Here is a 17,627-nt window from a genome sequence, read left to right as displayed (position 1 = left end):
TTGGCCCAATATACCTTCCATGTGTATTGAACAAATGCTTATATAATATATGATACACAATCGGTAGTTGGCAATATATATTGGGTGCATATTTTTGTAAATATGACCCTGAAAGAGTCGTGCCTCACCAGCCACAAACCTCACAACATGTCACTGGATTGTATAGATTTGCCAAAACTGAAAAAAGCTACAGAAAATAAATTTAAATATGGTAACTGTTTGTTTTCTGACAAGTTGTCAACCAACCACAACATACTGGAAAATCTGACCAATGAGAGCAGAGTAGACTCTTATAAGGCAGAGTTTGGAGAGACTGGATTCTTAAATGAAATGTTTCGGACAGTGTGAAACATAAACTGAAATGTAGATTATAAATAAAGGAAAGAGTTTTTTGGTTTTGGATGGATATAAACCTATTAATATTCAGTAATGATTCTTGCATAAACATAGTAATGTTTTTTGATCTTAATTCATTCAAAAAAAGTATTTTCTCTCTGGCATATTCAAACATTTCTTAGTTTGAACCTCTTTCTGAAGACTTCAGAAGCAATATATTTCTCACTCCCCTTCTATTCTGAGCTGGTTTGCACTTTAGAAAAGCAGGAGGAGGAATGTCTTTGGATTATATTGGTACAGAATGAAACAGAGGAATGAATTCTTTAAAATCCCACTTTCTGACCCACCTCTGTGCCACCCACACCCTCTCTTTTTTCTCTCTTTCATGTATACTAGACTTTGTTTTGTTGTTGTGAAGATTACAGAAGTTGATGTGCCGGCCAACAGGGAAATTATATGTTGCACATTTGTGTGGTGAAACTTTAAAATATAATGAGTTGTGTAAGAGCTGGTGGGGTTGACTTCATTTATTGAATATAACAAAGTTATTGAATGACTTTATTGAATGGCTTTAAATTGTATAATTTACAATGCAAACAATTTTAAATAAATAAAATTAGGATAATTTCTTTTTTCAAAAGACTTATGTTCACCAAAGATTTATTTATCTGATAAAAATCACAGTAAATTTGTAATGTGAATGGGACACTGACAACAGAAGGTGGATCCAAATGCAGGGTTAATTCAACAGAATGATCAGGCAAGCTGCGGTCAACAAAGGGGCAAATCCAGAGCCATTGTCATATAACAGGCAGATGGTCAAAAGGCAGGCAGCAGGAAGAAATAAACATTAAAACAAACAAAACAAAGCGAAGATCAAAACTGGCAAGACAAGGAAAGCGCATCGTAATGCTCACAAACAGTATAACAGGACTCAGCAATAAAGTGTTCGTGTGTATTCTGTGTATATAGTCCTTGTAATCAGTTCAGTCAGCAAAATCTGAAACAGGTGCGTGTGAGCAATGCATGACTGGAACTTGTAGTCCATGTAATGGCGGCTTTGTAGTTCTTAAATGAACTGTGTGTTTACCAGCGATCTGCAGCTGTTAGATCATAACAAAACGTAAAATTGATAAATTCATACCTGTAATGCAAAGCTGAATATAATCATTAGTGTTCAGTCATAATTAAAAATATTTATATAGATTTTTTAATGTGGGAAAATGTCTGATGAAAATTTTGATGAATGTCTGATGAAATATATTTTCGATATTATTTCATAAAAATGCAGTAAACGTTAAAATGCTATGTATCCCTGTAATGAATATGATCAATAGTTAGTATTCAGTTATAATAAAAATATTTATATATGTATAAATAGTTATTTATTTTATTCGGATATTACTGTTATTTTAAATTCTATATCTAGAATAAATTATAATATTAATAAAAACAACAACAATAATAAAAATAGAAATAATAAAAAAATTAAAATAAATCATATAATTTATAACGATTTATGTATTTTCATGTATATAATTTCATAAAATTTCCTTTAATGATAAAAGAGTACATTTGATCCATCAACTTTTAGCAGCTCATTAGCATATCAATGTCTTCAGATAGACTAAATGGATTTCATGGCATCTTCAAAAAGGAAGAAGTGACTCATTCATGTTTTCTTTCCATTTGATTTTTGGGGAGGGCTTTTCTCTTTGGTATTTGTTTGCATTTGCCACGTATAGAATCTGACAGAGTATGGCGAATGATGAATGAAGCTGATCATTTAACCAAGCAGACAAACACATTAGCAAAGTGTGTGAGAGAGCTTTTTCTGACAAACAGCCCCAACGGGAGCAACTTTCTCACAGCTCATTAAAACAGGAACCCCAGACGTCCTTCCATGGCGATTATGTCGAGACGGTTATGACAGACATGAGTGATGGCGATTCTGTTCATATAAAAACAACTGTCTGTTGAGTTTGTGTTTCAGTACGTCAATGTTGGGTGTCTGTAAATGTGTTCACGGCCTGTTTTTTTTTTTTTTTTTTTTGACCAAATAATCCTGAGAAATGAAGTGTATTAGGTGCTAGTAGAGATGTCGATAAAACATAGTGGTGCTTAAAGTCCTAATGAAATCAAAATTATTTTTATAGTCTTGGCACACTTACTCAAAAATTTTTGTTGGAGTTTTTTTTATATATATGTATGTACTATATATACAATTTAGACACATTGAGTCCAATGCGAATAATGAATCTGTTGCAACAAAATATACAAATAATTGTAAAACAATGCAAATTTAAGTGATACTGGTTTTTCCTATCTCTTTAAAAAAGACTTTCCTATCTCTTTAAAAAATCTTGAACAGAGACTTGCTGTATGTCTATGGTATGGACACATACACACGGACATGGGAAAGGTGTGTGGCTATAAGAGTGGTTTTCAACCATCTGACTCAGTTTGTCTTTATATTTTACACTTTGTCATAAAGTGCTCTGTGCTGCAAAAAGAAGTTAGTAAATTTTTGCAAAATTCTAGATTTTGGCATTTACTTGTATGGTGGTTGTATAATACCTCTCAAAACGCTTTCTACGGATGCAAAAAATGTAGAAAATAAAGTATGCCTTTCGAAAAATTTTGGAGGCAGGGTGTAAATGTGATCGACACAATGTGAGATTGAATTTAAAAAAAAATATTGTACGAAAATTTCATATGAAAATTTCAGACTTGTGTGCAAAAAACTTTAGTATCATATGTTAAGGTTATCTATAAGTAAGTGTGTTCCAAAAAAATTTAGAACATCAGGAGAAAATAAGTATTAAACAATCTCTCAGTAGTTCTTCAGCCACCCTCTGCCCTCACTGTAAAATAATATTAGCTGCTTCAGTGCAACATCTACATTATCAGATGATGAAGATGAAGCCAGGGTGGACATTTCAGCAAGACAATAATCCAAAACCCAACCAAGGAAACTCTCAAATGCTTTCAAAGAAAGAAATCCAAACTGTAGAATGACCCAGCCAATCACCTGACTTGAATCCAATATAAAATACAAATTAAAGATCCTATTTATTAGACGAGACCCACAGAACCATCAAGATTTTTATACTCTGTTGAAGTCTGTGATAAACTTAGACTTAGGAAATGCATGTTATTCACTCTCCATTTGAGAGGTGTCTTGAAGCTGCCATCACCAAAAAATACTTTTATGTAAAGTATTAAATACGTTTCGGTAGTTCAGTACTTTCTCCTTGTGTCATTTCATTGTTATTACACATTACTCGTTTTTCAGATTTTTTGGTTTTGTTTTATTTTTGTTTGCAGTTTACCAAAATCTGATTCATTTCCATGTCAACAGCACCTTTAGAAATATTATTCCCTAAAAGCACATGACGTGTTTAATTTTTCCAACTGTATAGCATTCATTCTTACAGATTCCCACCTTTGCTAGTGAGAATTAATGAATATGACATCACCCTGCAAATGTCTCTCATCAATTCTTCTGAGATCAAATGCTCTCTAGTATCTAAAGTATCCAGTCCCCTGTGAAATCGATCACTTAATCACATGAAACTGAATGATCATACCATATCAGTTCAGTTTAACTTTAAATGAAATCAAATCACACATGCACATTTCAAAGCACTCTTAAGCTCCTGTAGTTCTGATAGTGTCACTTGAGACTCAAGTGGCCTAAACTGGTGGCTTGTGGGAGTCTGTGTTTGGATTTAGCAACCAGCATGGAGTGGACTTCCTGTTTACACATGCACATTTACATTCAAGTCAAAGGAAAGGCCTTTTTTCTAGCTGCTTTTGATCTTTTAAAGGCTTGTGGTGATGAAAAGGTTAATTGGACCAACCTGGAAAAAAGCCTGAAAGTGTTTTTTTTTACATAAATAAACAAATATGTTTTGTTGTAATTTGAGCTAAATTAACATTTTTGTTATTGTTATTTAAGATCAGAAACTTAAAAACAAACCATAAATATTAAAGATATACACCAATATGGAAAAAGACTCGTTAGCACACTGTAAAACAAATTTTGCAGTCCTCAATGTTTTAGTTAAATCAAATGAATTTTTCTAGTCATCTCAACTTACATGAATTAAATTGACTAAAATACAAAGTTAAACTTTGTACTTAAAATGTTTGTTAAACTGATTTACTTATTAAAATAAGTTCAAGCAACATCAAATATTTATTGTCTTGACTTTGTCATAAAATCTTTTAGAGTGTACTCTATAGCAGTGGTCCTTAACCTTTTTATCACTGTGGACCCGTCAACACTTGACATTTTTAATGTGTGTGTGTGTGGGGGTGGGGGGGGTGTTGGTGATAGATGGCTAGACACTAGGCGTGGGCTAGGCGACCATCAACCGTTTTCTTAAAGGAATACAAGCTGACAAAACATTGCTGTCATTCTGATACTAAACCAATTTGTACCAATTTTACATCGAACAATGTCTGATGTAAAACATCACGATGGATGATGGCATCATTGTCATAGGAGGCAGTGAATAAAATTTTTATGAATATTCATAACAAATTAATTATTTGTAGCCTAGCGTTTTAAACCTGACCCGCATTGTCTTTGTTTTCACTCATAACCAAATCATAAATAAATGAAGATACACACAAATTACCACCTGTCAATCACTTTTTCGGCAGGACTGTAGCATGAATAGGCAGATCAATCTGTGTCGTTATAATGTCGTCGACAAACTTGGCTATTAAAATAGTTGCACAACCAACAGGAACCAATCAACAGAATCTGAGGTTTTCACAAAAATGACTAAGTACAAGCGTGAAAGCAAATGATTGAAGCAGTGTTTTGATGCTTTGACATGTTACCTGATAGATTTAAAAGACTGAAGAGTCGTTAGATAGAGACAAGATTGATTAAATATCCCCACAATCCAGCGGGACATCCTTTATAAACTGTCCAACGTGCACGGTTTTGGAGCTTAGATATGCGCATATACTGCTGAAGCGCATGCCAGTGTGTGTATGTGTGTGTGTGTGTGTTGGTGTGTGTGGTCACGTCATGTGTGTTTTCAGCGGTATAGTGTGAATGGAGAGCTGTTCAGAAATGCTAGGTAAAACACAGTGTGGACTTGGATCGTTTTCATTCTAAAATGGCCTTTTTAAACTAAGACGCATTAGTGTAAACAGGGCTTGAGTGTGTGTCTTTCGTGAGTGGGTGGCTGCTGCGACGGGGGTGGGGCTAAGGATTGGGATGCCAGCTCAGCATTGTGATGTTCATCCTCATTGGCTATGGACGATGGCATAATTTATCGACCCAACCCTATCTGATACAAGTTTTATTAAAAGTAAAAAATGACAAAGCACAGCAGTGTTTGTGTGTTCTGTGTTTGTCTGAGGGTATTAGTCTACTGAAATGTGTAAATTCAATACCAGATGAAGCTGATTAGTCAATTCTTGTCATGTGACTCCCGATGCACTCGCGGGATTTATTCAACTGGGTGCGTCTGGTCTGGAAGGCGCAAGCGTGTCACGTAGCTTGTGCACACAAGCCACGCACCTCTATTGTAGATATATACTCCATCCTCCAAACTCTAGAAAAGACACGATATGCGATATGCCATCATTAAGGATCTCCATCAGTTGGTCTTCTTGCACAGACATCCTGGATTCACCTGATTTATTGACAAATGGGTTGCAGATCTATTCCTTGGCCGTTTGTGGGTCCTTCACTGGTCATTTTCCCCTTAGCAAAGAAACAAATTAAAAATAATATATAATTAAGTGAATAACTACATAAGTGAATACATAGTCTGATTGTAGCTATATTAAAAAAACGATAAATCTATTATCGTCAAACAAACAAATAAGCAAGTAATAGATAGTCTGCTTTGGGATAAAGTAGCAAAAATTACAATTCACGTTAGTCCCAGCAAGTCCTCTCACAACTCCTTACTTTACAATCCAGTGGTGTCTTTGGTCTAGAAGATTTAGCTTGACTCCTGCTGCTCGTCCTAATGCATTGGGTCAGACAGGAGCTCTGTCAGCAATGCTGGAGAGCAGAGCTGAATCTGAGGAGGCGCAGAGCTCATTAAAACACATTTGAGAGACACGTCTAATGTCTCAAGCATGATGGGAATGCAGAGACTGTCTTCGTACAGACCTCTAATTCTCCACAGATGCTGTTTTTTTTTTTCTTACCTTTTTCTTCCATTTCTACTTTTTACCTTTACATTTATAATAGTGTGTTGTAATGTCACAAAACAAGAATTTATAATTTTAATCCAAATACCTTCAAAAATATCGAATTTTTGATACTATGAGGTTTTATTTACTACCGGTCAAGATTTTCACCTACCGTAAAATACAAATACTGTTGTTTTCCTTGTTTTGAATCGTGGGGTTTTAGTAAATTACACCATGTAGCATTGTAACACATTTCTTGAAGACTTGAAAATGAGAATAAGTTATTATATATATATATATATATAAATATATATTTTGCTTCTCAGGCTCTACAAATTGGTGTGTCTCAGAGGCATCGCTTGATACCATTTACTGGGGCACCTGCCTGGGAAAAAATTGCCAGGGCCCCAGTAAATGCTTTGAGATACAATTTACTTTATATGCAAGTGTATTTGTTAAGAGTGGTAATCCCAAAATAAAGTTATTATTCACTATGTGCAACCGAACCAACGCTGATGAAAGCTAAATAAAAAAAAAGTTAAAAAAGTAAAAAAAAATATTAAAAAAAACATACCCCCGCAACTCATGCAACGCTCCTGCTTGATGCTGCTCATGTGTTGTGAAACGGGCCTAACAGTATTTTATGCTGAGGTGTCGGCACGCAGTGAGTTTTGCAAGTCGACAAGACAAAGTTTAAATAATATGATGGTGATCTTATTTAGACTGCATGGCTCCTGATAGATTTTTTTTGGTATAAAGCAGAAAGGAGGGATAAAAACAGTGAGGTTAGACTTAATAAATCTAATTTTCATCCATGAGTCGGGTCTAAGACAACGCACAACAGATAATTCTATAAAACATCTTTTTAGGATTCTATTGAATTGTCTAAAGAATTGCATTCTAATGAAATTAATATTCATGCAAAAGATTTCTTAAATTGTCTTAGCATTATTTCAGTTGTGTCTTTTGATTGTTTCCCATTCACATTTAGGATTCATTTCTGTTCTTTGTTTACAATAATAATTGTATAATAACAGTTCTGTTAATTATTCATTATTGTTTATATATTATATTATGTGCCCCAGTACAATAGAGCTATATGTCTAACAATGCCTCTGGTGTGTCTGTTAGAAAAATATAGATTTTTTAACACTTTATAAACAGTTTTGTGTGACATCTGGGCTGCGTCCAAAACCACCTACTACTCAGTGGGCACTGCATTTGAATTTAAACGTACTACTTGGCCATAAGAAAAGTATGTTCTAAACAGTATGAATGTTAAAAGTATGAATGGAATTCAGACGTACTACATCCGCCATTTTGTCATGGTCACGTGACCTACCTGTGTCAGTTGCGTCGCTTTACTCTCATTCATAAATTCTCTCATGGGCATCATGGGATAATGCAGCATGCATGGGACGTGCACTCCAGAATCTCGCCGGAAATAGTAAGTCATCCGGATACTTCTCGCTTACTGATTTTCAAATTATATGAATTCTGACATACTACTCGGCTCGCATACTGATTTATGCGTACTATTTAGTATGGAAGTATCCGGTTTCAGATGCAGCCCTGGTGAGAGACTCCTGCCTTCTTCTTCTCCTAATTTCAAGATGCTTTTTTTGTGTACTTATCGCCATCAGCTGGACAGGAGTGTGAAGTGCGTGTGCAGTTGGAGAAAGATAAACAAAACACAACCCTGTCAAGCTGATAGTACTAAATGCACCAAACAAATGGCAGTGATTTTTTTTACATTTTTGTATTATCTCTTTACAAGTTGTAAAATAAATCTGATGTCGTTAGATTGTGTATGTGATTTTTCAGCTCAAAATACTAAACAAATATTTTTTAATAATCTGGCACTTTTAGCCCTTGATCCATCGTGTGCTGTTTTGATGACTGTTGCTTTAAATTTAAATGAGATTTTACAGTTAAAAAGTGGAGCTAATAACACCTATGCATCACCTTAGCAACAGATTCAAAACAGGACTAATGTTATCGCTCTCAAAAAAACTGAAAATGTCAAAAGAAGTGGCTCAGCAGAAGGTAATATTTGGAGACAACAATGTTCATCTGTGCATCCTACAACATTTATAGTTTCTGGCATTGTCTTCAGTGAGAACTTTAATGGCGGATAACTGCTTCTCACTCAGGGCTGTCTAATACTGCTAATAAGGAAGACATTGTCAATAGTTGGCATGGCTTTCCATCTCTGATGATATGTACAAAGGGAAAATGTCTATCAAAGTGTTTCTAAAGACAAAAAAGATGTTTTTATGAAGTCTGAACTCCTTATAAAAGGATTTTTTGCATAATAGGTCCCCTTTAAGGAATACAGTAGAAACTACTAGCCTGACTTATAAAGTTAAAACATTACAGAAGAAAATTACAAGCGATAACACAACAGATATACAGGTAAAAACTATGCTTAGTGCTTGCTTTCTTCTTGTACTTCTCTAAAACTGTGTCTTTGCCTTTTGTTAATGGTGAATGGTATTGACTACTCTCACTTTAAGAAATATCTTCCTCCATTGTTTACTTTCACTTTCTAATGTGTTATAAAGAAAATTCTTTTGTCGTTATATGACAAATTAAACATTTTAGATGTTTGTTTCAGTCTGTTAGTTTTAAGGATATCTATTAGCTAGTGTGCTCCAAAACAGTGACTAAATTAGCATTTAGAAAATATAAAACTGATATAAACATCCAATGCTTTTAGTTTGTCACTTCCGCTTTAAGATTAAAGCATTAAAAAATACCAAGTGAGAGAAAGCTACAGGTATCGATAGTGCCAAAAAGTTTCGTTTCAAATGTTTCACTATCAACACGTGTGGAAATATCAAATATGAATGCTTTTCATCCGTGTGTTCAGCTCTATTTCAGTCCTCGTGCCTCTGTATTGATGTTTTTGTCTGTTGTCTGTGGGTGTTTGTTTTCAGTTGGGACGACAGCAGTTCGGTAAGCAGTGGGATCAGTGATACGCTGGACACAGATGAGCTCAACACCAGCTCATCCCTCAGCTCTTTCGTCAACACCCCGTCAGGCCCGCAAAGAGACACTGATGAACAGGTCAGTCACTCAGAGAGACTTCAGACAGCAACATTAAACAGAAACACAAACATCCATCCATCCATCTATCCATCTATCCATCCATCCATCCATCCATCCATTCTTCCCTCCAAATAATGATATAAAATCAACAATACTAATACAATAATATATAACAGTAAGGTTACAGTAAGTTTCAATAGGTTAATGTTAATGTATACTAACATGAACTAAGAATGAACAATACAGCATTTATTAAGCATTGTTCAAGATGGACTGACAGTTTTTTTTTCTGCATTGTGTGTGTTTTATCAGTGCGGGTGTTAAGTGTGTGACTCAGCTCTGCTCTGCTCATTGATCAGCTTTATTAGATTGGGGCAGGTTAACATATGCTGAGCAAATGTGGCAGTAGTAAAACTCAGATACTGTACTCTTCAGCACAATCAGCTCTGAATACAGACGTGACACAAGCTGTGCTTTACCACTACACTTGGCCACACCTGGGCTTTATTGCTTTATTAAATGGTGTATCCATGACCTTATTCTTCTACAATCTCACAGATGTTGTTATTGATCTTAATATGACTCAAAAGGCCAGTGGTATTTTAGTGTTGTGGACACTATTATAGTGTAAACTCTCAGAAAACAAAAATGGTACAATGTTGTACCAAAGAAGGTACAAAACCTTGTCACTGGGGCAGAACCTTTGTATGAGACAGAATTGCACCTTAAGACAAAGAAACAAATTTGTAGCATTGCAGTTTTCACCTTTAAGCCCATCATTTGTACCATGGGAAACCAAAATGTATCTTTGGTCTTAAAACCTATAGATATAATATTGTGCCTTCACTAAAGATACAAATCTGATCCATAAAGGTACCACCACAGTGGTAAGAGGTCTTAAGAGGTATTTTCTGCACCATTAAAGGCACAATGTTTAAGTACAAAACTGTTCCTCAAGGAGCATTATGTGTACCACTGTGTACCTTTTTTTCCGAGAGTGTAGGGAATTAGATTTTTCAAGTTTTATACATTTTCTTGTGCTTTGTCATGTTTATCATAATTTTATATTTCTATTTAGTGTTTATTTTTGTGAATTTACTATTTATTTGAGCGTAACAGGTTAAAGTAAATGAGAAAGGTTGCTTTGTTATAAAAAAAAAATAATTTTTATCCATTGATAAGTGGTTATATATGATGAAAAAAAACTTTTGTATTTATGATCAAAAAAAAACTTTTTGCTATATTAATTTGATTTTAGATTTTAATTAATTTATTTATTATAATAAAATATATATTTATAATTATTTTTGGAATTAAGTTTAATTTCTTTTTAATTTGGTGCTATATTATTGTTAATAAATGTATTGTTAATACATTTATGAATGTATTTATTAATTTGGTACATTAAGTAAATAAAAAGTAAATGAAATGCCAAAAAGAAGATATATTTTTGTTTTTTTATTTTATGAGGATTGTTTTAAAGGTTTTAGTATTAGCTAAACGTAATAACCCTGCAAGCAACATGGTTTAAAATGCAAAGAGTTTCAAGCCGTGACTCAAAAGTGAATGTGAAGCCAAACATCTGCCACCTTTCACTTCCACACCCTTGTACTTTTTCCCTATATCGTCTCCCTCATTCTTCAGCCTGGAGTGGAGGAAGGATTTATTGTATCGGCGTTCAGATAACAATGTTTTGGAATTGGCCTGATAACAACTGGAGGTTATTAACATTCCTTCTCTGGCAATGATATTTTATGAGGATTTGCAGTAGCAGCTAAACTAGGGTGAAGTCATTCTGGCCTCATGTAATGGATCAGTTTAGTTTTTGTCTCACATAATCACATTTATGATCGTGTCACTGAATAAACAAGGCACAAATTAGCTGTCGGTGATCATATTTTATTTTAGACATTGCTGGCAATATATGAGATACTGTTTTTTGTTTTTTTAAAACAACTTTGTAGTACTTTGAGGTAAAATTATCATATTGGCTCCAAATTCTTTAATAATTGTTTCCAAAATTAAATAACTGGATTTTAAGATACTGTTGTTCTTTTTTTTTTACTTAAAAAAAAGTTTTATGAACCTTTTGCTGACAGCGATGAATGTTTTCGCCTGATAACAGGTTTTGATCTTTAGTTTCATTCTTTAATACTGGACTTATTTTTCATCAAAGTTTGAACTTTGAGAATGTTGAAACAAGAAAGAAAAGTGTGTACATCTTAATGTATGTCTGGGAAATGTGTATAAAGTATGTAGTGAGCTTACAGCTTTAAAACTTATGTAACAATTGTAAAAAATAAAGCGAACTACTTCGTGGATTTCACTTATTGCGGGTTATTTTTGGAATGTAACTCCCACGGTTAACGAGGGATCACTGTAAATATCTTAAAATACAACCATCAAATAAAGTAAACCAAGACTCTTATAACTTGTTACAAACTTGTTTGTGAATTTGGCATTTATTTCAGTAATGGTAGGTTTTATATGTGTTTACATGCTATTGAATGTCTGATTATCGCATTAGCTTACATGTTCACAAACAATGCTACTAACACTTATTTTCTTCTTTCTTATTTCTTCTTCATCTGTTCTTGTATTAATACAGTTTTTCTTCACTTAGTTCTTTTTTTTCAACAAATTTGAAATAGCGCCCCCATAGAAAACAGCATGGAAAAGTGGAAAAATTTAAAATGATGGGAAATCAATGACAAAATAAAAAGTTAACAATTTTTAAAAAATAATAATAATAAATAAATAAACAAACTCTCTTCCACCCCCTTGTGGCTACACAGATTTATCCTACCATTTTTTGCTGATTTAAACCATCAGAGAAATTAAGTATCAGAGCATTTCTGTTGAATAAATGTTTTATTTTTCCTTCCACAGCTCCAGACGGATGCAGAGAAACACTCTGCAGTGAAACAAAACCCCAGCTGGTCCGATAAAGACCTTAAACGTGTTGAGTTAGACAGTGGCGTAAAAATGGAGACCACAACTAAGTGGAACAACAGGTCAGATTTCTCAGATGAATCTGAACGAAGCTTAATAGGACGCAAGACTCCTACCATCTCCCAGACAGGCTCTTGGAGACGGGGAATGAGCGCCCAGGTGGGCATCACCTCGCCAAGGACTAAGACCACTACATCCTCAAACTGCAACACTCTCAAGACACATGGTAATAGCCTACTCTATAAGCATAACCTCATGTATTTCAATCACTTTTTGAATTTGGAAAATGGACAAAAACATGACAATATGGACCAAAAACATAAACTTTCAGTGTATGGATAAAAGTGACTGAAATAAAATAAAATTAAGTTAAATTATCAAAAGGTATTTGAGCTTTTATAAAACCTAGAAAAAAATGTCAGAAAAAATTCTATGTATTAATATAGTGATTTTATTTTTTTAAATTTTGTTTAATTTTGATTAGAATTTATTATATTTCATTTTTATTATATAATATTTAAACTCTTAGCTCTATTTTCTATGTATCTCAGCTTAGTTGTACTTATTTGGTAGCTTACATTTATTTAATTTTATTTATTTTGATTTACTCTTTATGTTATATATATTTTTAAAATTGTTTAAATTTATTTAAACATTGTTTTATTGAGTATGCTATTTAGCTTACTATTTTTAGATTTTTTCTATTTGCAAGTCACTTTTTTTTTTACTTGCATTATTTTAAATGTTTTCATTTACAATCATTTTATTTAAAATAATATAAACATGTATTTATTCTGTGTTTGAATCAGGGAATCACAATCGATTTCACAATATTTGTTTTATTTCGGCTAGAATAAAAGCAGATATTAATTTTTTAAACACCATTTTAAGGACAAAATTATTATCCCCTTTAAGCAAAATTTTTTTCGATAGTCTACAGAACAAAGCTTGGCTATACAATAACTTTCCTAATTACCCTAACCTGCCTAGTTAACCTAATTAGCCTAGTTAAGCCTTTAAATTTACCTTTAAGCTGTTTAAAAGTGTCTTGAACATATTTAGTAAAATATTATTAACTGTCATCATGACAAAGATTAAATAAATCAATTAATAGAGATAAGTTATTAAACTATTATGCTTAGAAATGTGTTGGAAAAAATCTTCTCTCCGTTAAACAGAAATTGGGGAAAAAATAAACAGGGAATGTAATAATTCAGGGGGGCTAATAATTCTGACTTCAACTGTATGTATTATATAATTTCCCCAACCCAGAGCAAATGCTTGACTGCTGTCTATGTGTGTGACAGTCTTACTATCCAACTGATTGAGCACATTTTTTTTCTTCTGCCCAGTTAAAATTGCGCAACAGAACTATGTGGAAAGCCCATAATAAAACAAACAACCAGGAAAGTGCGGATAAGTGGGATGATGCCACTTCAGAAGCATTAATAGACTAATACCTATCAAAAAAAAAAAAACAGCATGTCAGTAATATGGGAATATTTTGGTTTCAAAGTCACAGACATCAAACAAAAGCAGGTAATTTGTAAGAGCTGTCGCAGAATTGTTGCCACAGCAGGAGGAAATACAACAACCAGCACCTAAAAAAGCACCACAGACACCTAAATGAGGAGGGTCTTGCTAGAAAGTCAACAAAAAATATTGCTGGTGACAATTAATGTAGTAGCTAGCAACAGCAAAGTACAATTTCAGAGTTGTGTGCAGCTGTTACACCATATGAAAAATCATCATGAAGGCAATACAAACTTTAATAGATGGTGGAGTTAGTTTATATCTTTTCAGTTCTTTTTTTTAACACTCACTGCATTTTAGCAGTACGAAGCTATGATACAGAATATTGAGCTGAAGCTTGACTGCAAAGTTAAATCACAAATCAAGTGAATTTGCAATACCTATTGAAAAAAATCGCAATTACATATTTTCCCCAAAATTGCACTGCCCTAGTTTAAATATACAGAAACAAAACAGTAGCTTCAACAATAACAAAACTGTTAGAGCCAATTTCTAAGTAGATTCCTGAGGCATAACAGGCAAAAGATCTCTATCTGCTCACACACAGAACTATAACACCTACATTATCTTGAGCTGTGTGCTCAGATAAGGCTTATTTTCAGACGAGTCTTGACACGGACCATGCATTTGTATTCAAAACCATCAAAATCATTCTGCTTGACAGTTCATGTCCTTTATCATCCCACAGGTAAGACAGATGACGCCAAGGTATCAGAAAAAGGACGCTCTAACAGCACCCACTCCATAACTGTAGACGACAGCAAGAAACCTCCTCTCAATTCCACCGCACGCACACCAACCAGCACTTTTGGCTTCAAGAAAGCCCCGGGAACAATGGCGACAATTACCGCGAGTGGTGCTGTGGTAACTAGTGGCTCCGCTACTGTGGGAAAGATACCTAAATCTGTCGGCTTCTCTGGGAGTCGAATTGGTTGTCGGCAGACAGCTGTCGATGATGGATACCTTCCCCCAAGTGCTCGGACGACACTTCAGTATCGGAGTTTACCAAGACCTAGCCGAACCAGTGCCACTCGCTGTTCAAATCGCCCCAACATCTCAAACTTTGATTCAAATTTTTGTAACAAAAGCACTGCCACACTTCCCAACCCTAAGAGTCGCAACTTAGTCAAGTCCCCTGTGGGAGCTACTAACCAGACAGACCGGGAAAAGGGGATCTTTTCGGATGTGGATAACCAGGTACTTAAGACTAGTCAGTCGGGGATGCAAACTGGAAGGCAAACAGGAGGAAAGTATCCAGAAATGTCTTCACCAACTTTTCGTAGGTAAGTTGAAATATTCGCACAGCAGTTCTTGACTTTGTGAGTGAAAAAGCATAAGTTGTCATGTCTGTGTAAACACATGAAAATGAGTCTTTACAAACAATGGTCATGCACAGTACATGTTTGGGGTGGTGTAGGTTAAGCGCAATTGCAAACAAACACACAGCAATGGCGGAGTATATGGTGGTGTTACTGCTGTTACTCAAGTGTTTGCTAATACTTCACCAGATAAGTGTGTGTTTACTTTACATTACTACCAACAGCTGAGATGCATTTTAAACACATGGCAAATTCTACAAATATATCAGTCCTAAGAGTTTACCAACACCTAGTTGACCTTGTTTTGGTCATCACGTGTTGTTCAAATCGCTCGAGTTACAGTGCTTTATTTTGCAGTAAATGTACCCATTCGAGTTACAACTTAGTCAAGTCCCCAGTGGGTACTACTAACCAGACGTTTCAAACACACTTGGCAGCTAGAAATGTGAATATAATTCACTTATATTATATTACAAATTCATTTTAATGTGATTCAGTAAGATCCAAGAAGCATCCACAAAATCACTGTTGATCTAGTTTAAATTGTTCATAACACAGAGCGATTTTCCACCAGAAGGATTTGCAAACTAAGGCCCGATCATACTAAACACATTTTTGGGAGGCACCTTTTTATTAACTGTGATCGATTTAATTTGCCTGCTATACCTTGTGATTTCCTGGATCTGTCTGATGGACAGAAAAAAACAATTCTGTGTGAAAAACATGCCTGACATCTTGCACTCCAGCACCAAGGCATTTGATGCAGTGGTTGCCTAGCAACATAAAACACGCAGCACAATGCTTCTTTCAAAAGTCATCCAAAAAGGCAGTGTGGTTTCAGAGCTAGCAATTTTCAATGTTTTTGGTGGGATTGAAGCCTAACTTGTTAGTTAGGGGTTTGAATCTGACTCAGTAATTAATTTATAGCATAGACTGCAGTGACGTTTTAGTACTGGAGTTTATCAAGGTCTTGTTGACCTTGTTCATTAGAGTCTAGGTTAGGGGTTTGAATCAGACTCAATCAGTAATTAATGTACAGCGTAGACTGCAGTGACTCTCAAGGACTGGAGTTTATCAAGGTCTTATTGACCTTGTTCGTGTGTTTATAAGAGTCTGGGTTAGAGGTTTAAATCAGACTCAATAAGTAGTATATTTATAGCGTAGACTGCAATGACTCCTCAGTACTGGAGTTTATCAAGGTCTTGTCTTGTTAAGCCATATTAAAATAAACAGGTTTAAGCCCTTGAGGTTTCTTGAGTCATTACTAAAATGTGTTCATAAGAGTCTGGGTTAGGGATTTAAATCAGACTCAATCAGTAATTCATTTATAGACTGCAATGACTCTTCAGTATTGGAGGTTATCAAGGTCTTGTTACATCAACAACACTTACAGTTCAGATCACTTCAACAATTCAAGCTTTGACATTTGAGCCCAATTCTAAGAGTTGCAACTTGCTTAAGTCCCCAATAGGAATGACTAACCAGATAAACAGAGAGAAGCGTATCTTTTCTGATGTGGATAACTGGGTGCTTAAGACTATGTAGATGGGGATGCCAGTTGTGCAGAAAACAGGAGGACAAAAATCCAAATACGGTATGTCCTTGCAAGCACTTTATAGCTTCTAGTTTTGCTTATGAAGACTAGAAAGACTGTTGATGCTAAATGTATTTAGCAAAACATACTCGGTGTGGATGAAAGCATAATTTTAGGGCGCTCAAATATTTGCACAGCGGTTCTCAGCTGTGCTGTGTCGGTTCCAGAATATTCTCCTGCTCGGTTGTTGGATGATGTTCACAGGAGTTGCTGTTTATCTGAGCCATTTGATGTTAGTTGAGATTCAGAGGCTTGAAAGTCATCTTCTGGCCACCACAAGTGATTTTTTTGGGCTTCTTGATGTTTCTCTGAGACATGGCACAAACCAAGAGGCTAGTGTTTGTTCTAGCTGATAAGCTTGCTAGCTCTGACTGATTGCTCCATTAGTTAGTAGAACCAGACTACAGATAGAGTGATGTTATCTAACTGGTCATTCCATGAAGTAATGAGTAAAAACCAGTACCAGACTGTCTTTACCTTGTATTTTCTTTAGGGAAGAACAGGGGTGTCCAGTCTATTTAGCAACTTTACTTTTTTTAGTATTTCTTGAAGACTTGGAGATCTTGTTTATGTTAGTTCTTTATATGAGTCTGATTCGTGTGTAAGATTCAAACTGCTGCCTTGTAAGTTAAAGACAGTTTTGTGAATCATTTTGACCACCAAAAAACTTG

General features: G+C 34.8%; 1 protein-coding gene across 39 annotated transcripts in view; it reads left to right on the top strand.

The window, feature by feature from the left end:
- nav2b (neuron navigator 2b) overlaps positions 1–17,627 on the top strand; it is a 159,163-nt gene that overhangs the window by 106,444 nt on the left and 35,092 nt on the right. For all 39 annotated transcript variants that reach the window (XR_012400329.1, XR_012400328.1, XM_073942957.1 and 36 more), the window contains 3 exons: positions 9,447–9,576; positions 12,448–12,736; positions 14,732–15,326. Coding sequence is in view for 37 of the 39 variants with exons in the window: in XM_073942957.1 (XP_073799058.1) it covers positions 9,447–9,576; positions 12,448–12,736; positions 14,732–15,326 (1,014 nt within the window). In the remaining 2 variants the exon portion in view is untranslated. The remainder of the gene's footprint in view (positions 1–9,446; positions 9,577–12,447; positions 12,737–14,731; positions 15,327–17,627) is intronic.

The sequence above is a fragment of the Danio rerio genome, chromosome 25 (genome assembly GCF_049306965.1).
Source record: "Danio rerio strain Tuebingen ecotype United States chromosome 25, GRCz12tu, whole genome shotgun sequence".
NCBI classification, from domain to species: Eukaryota; Metazoa; Chordata; class Actinopteri; order Cypriniformes; family Danionidae; genus Danio; species Danio rerio.
Note: the sequence above shows the minus strand (reverse complement) of the source record. Positions and strands in the feature narration are given on the sequence as shown.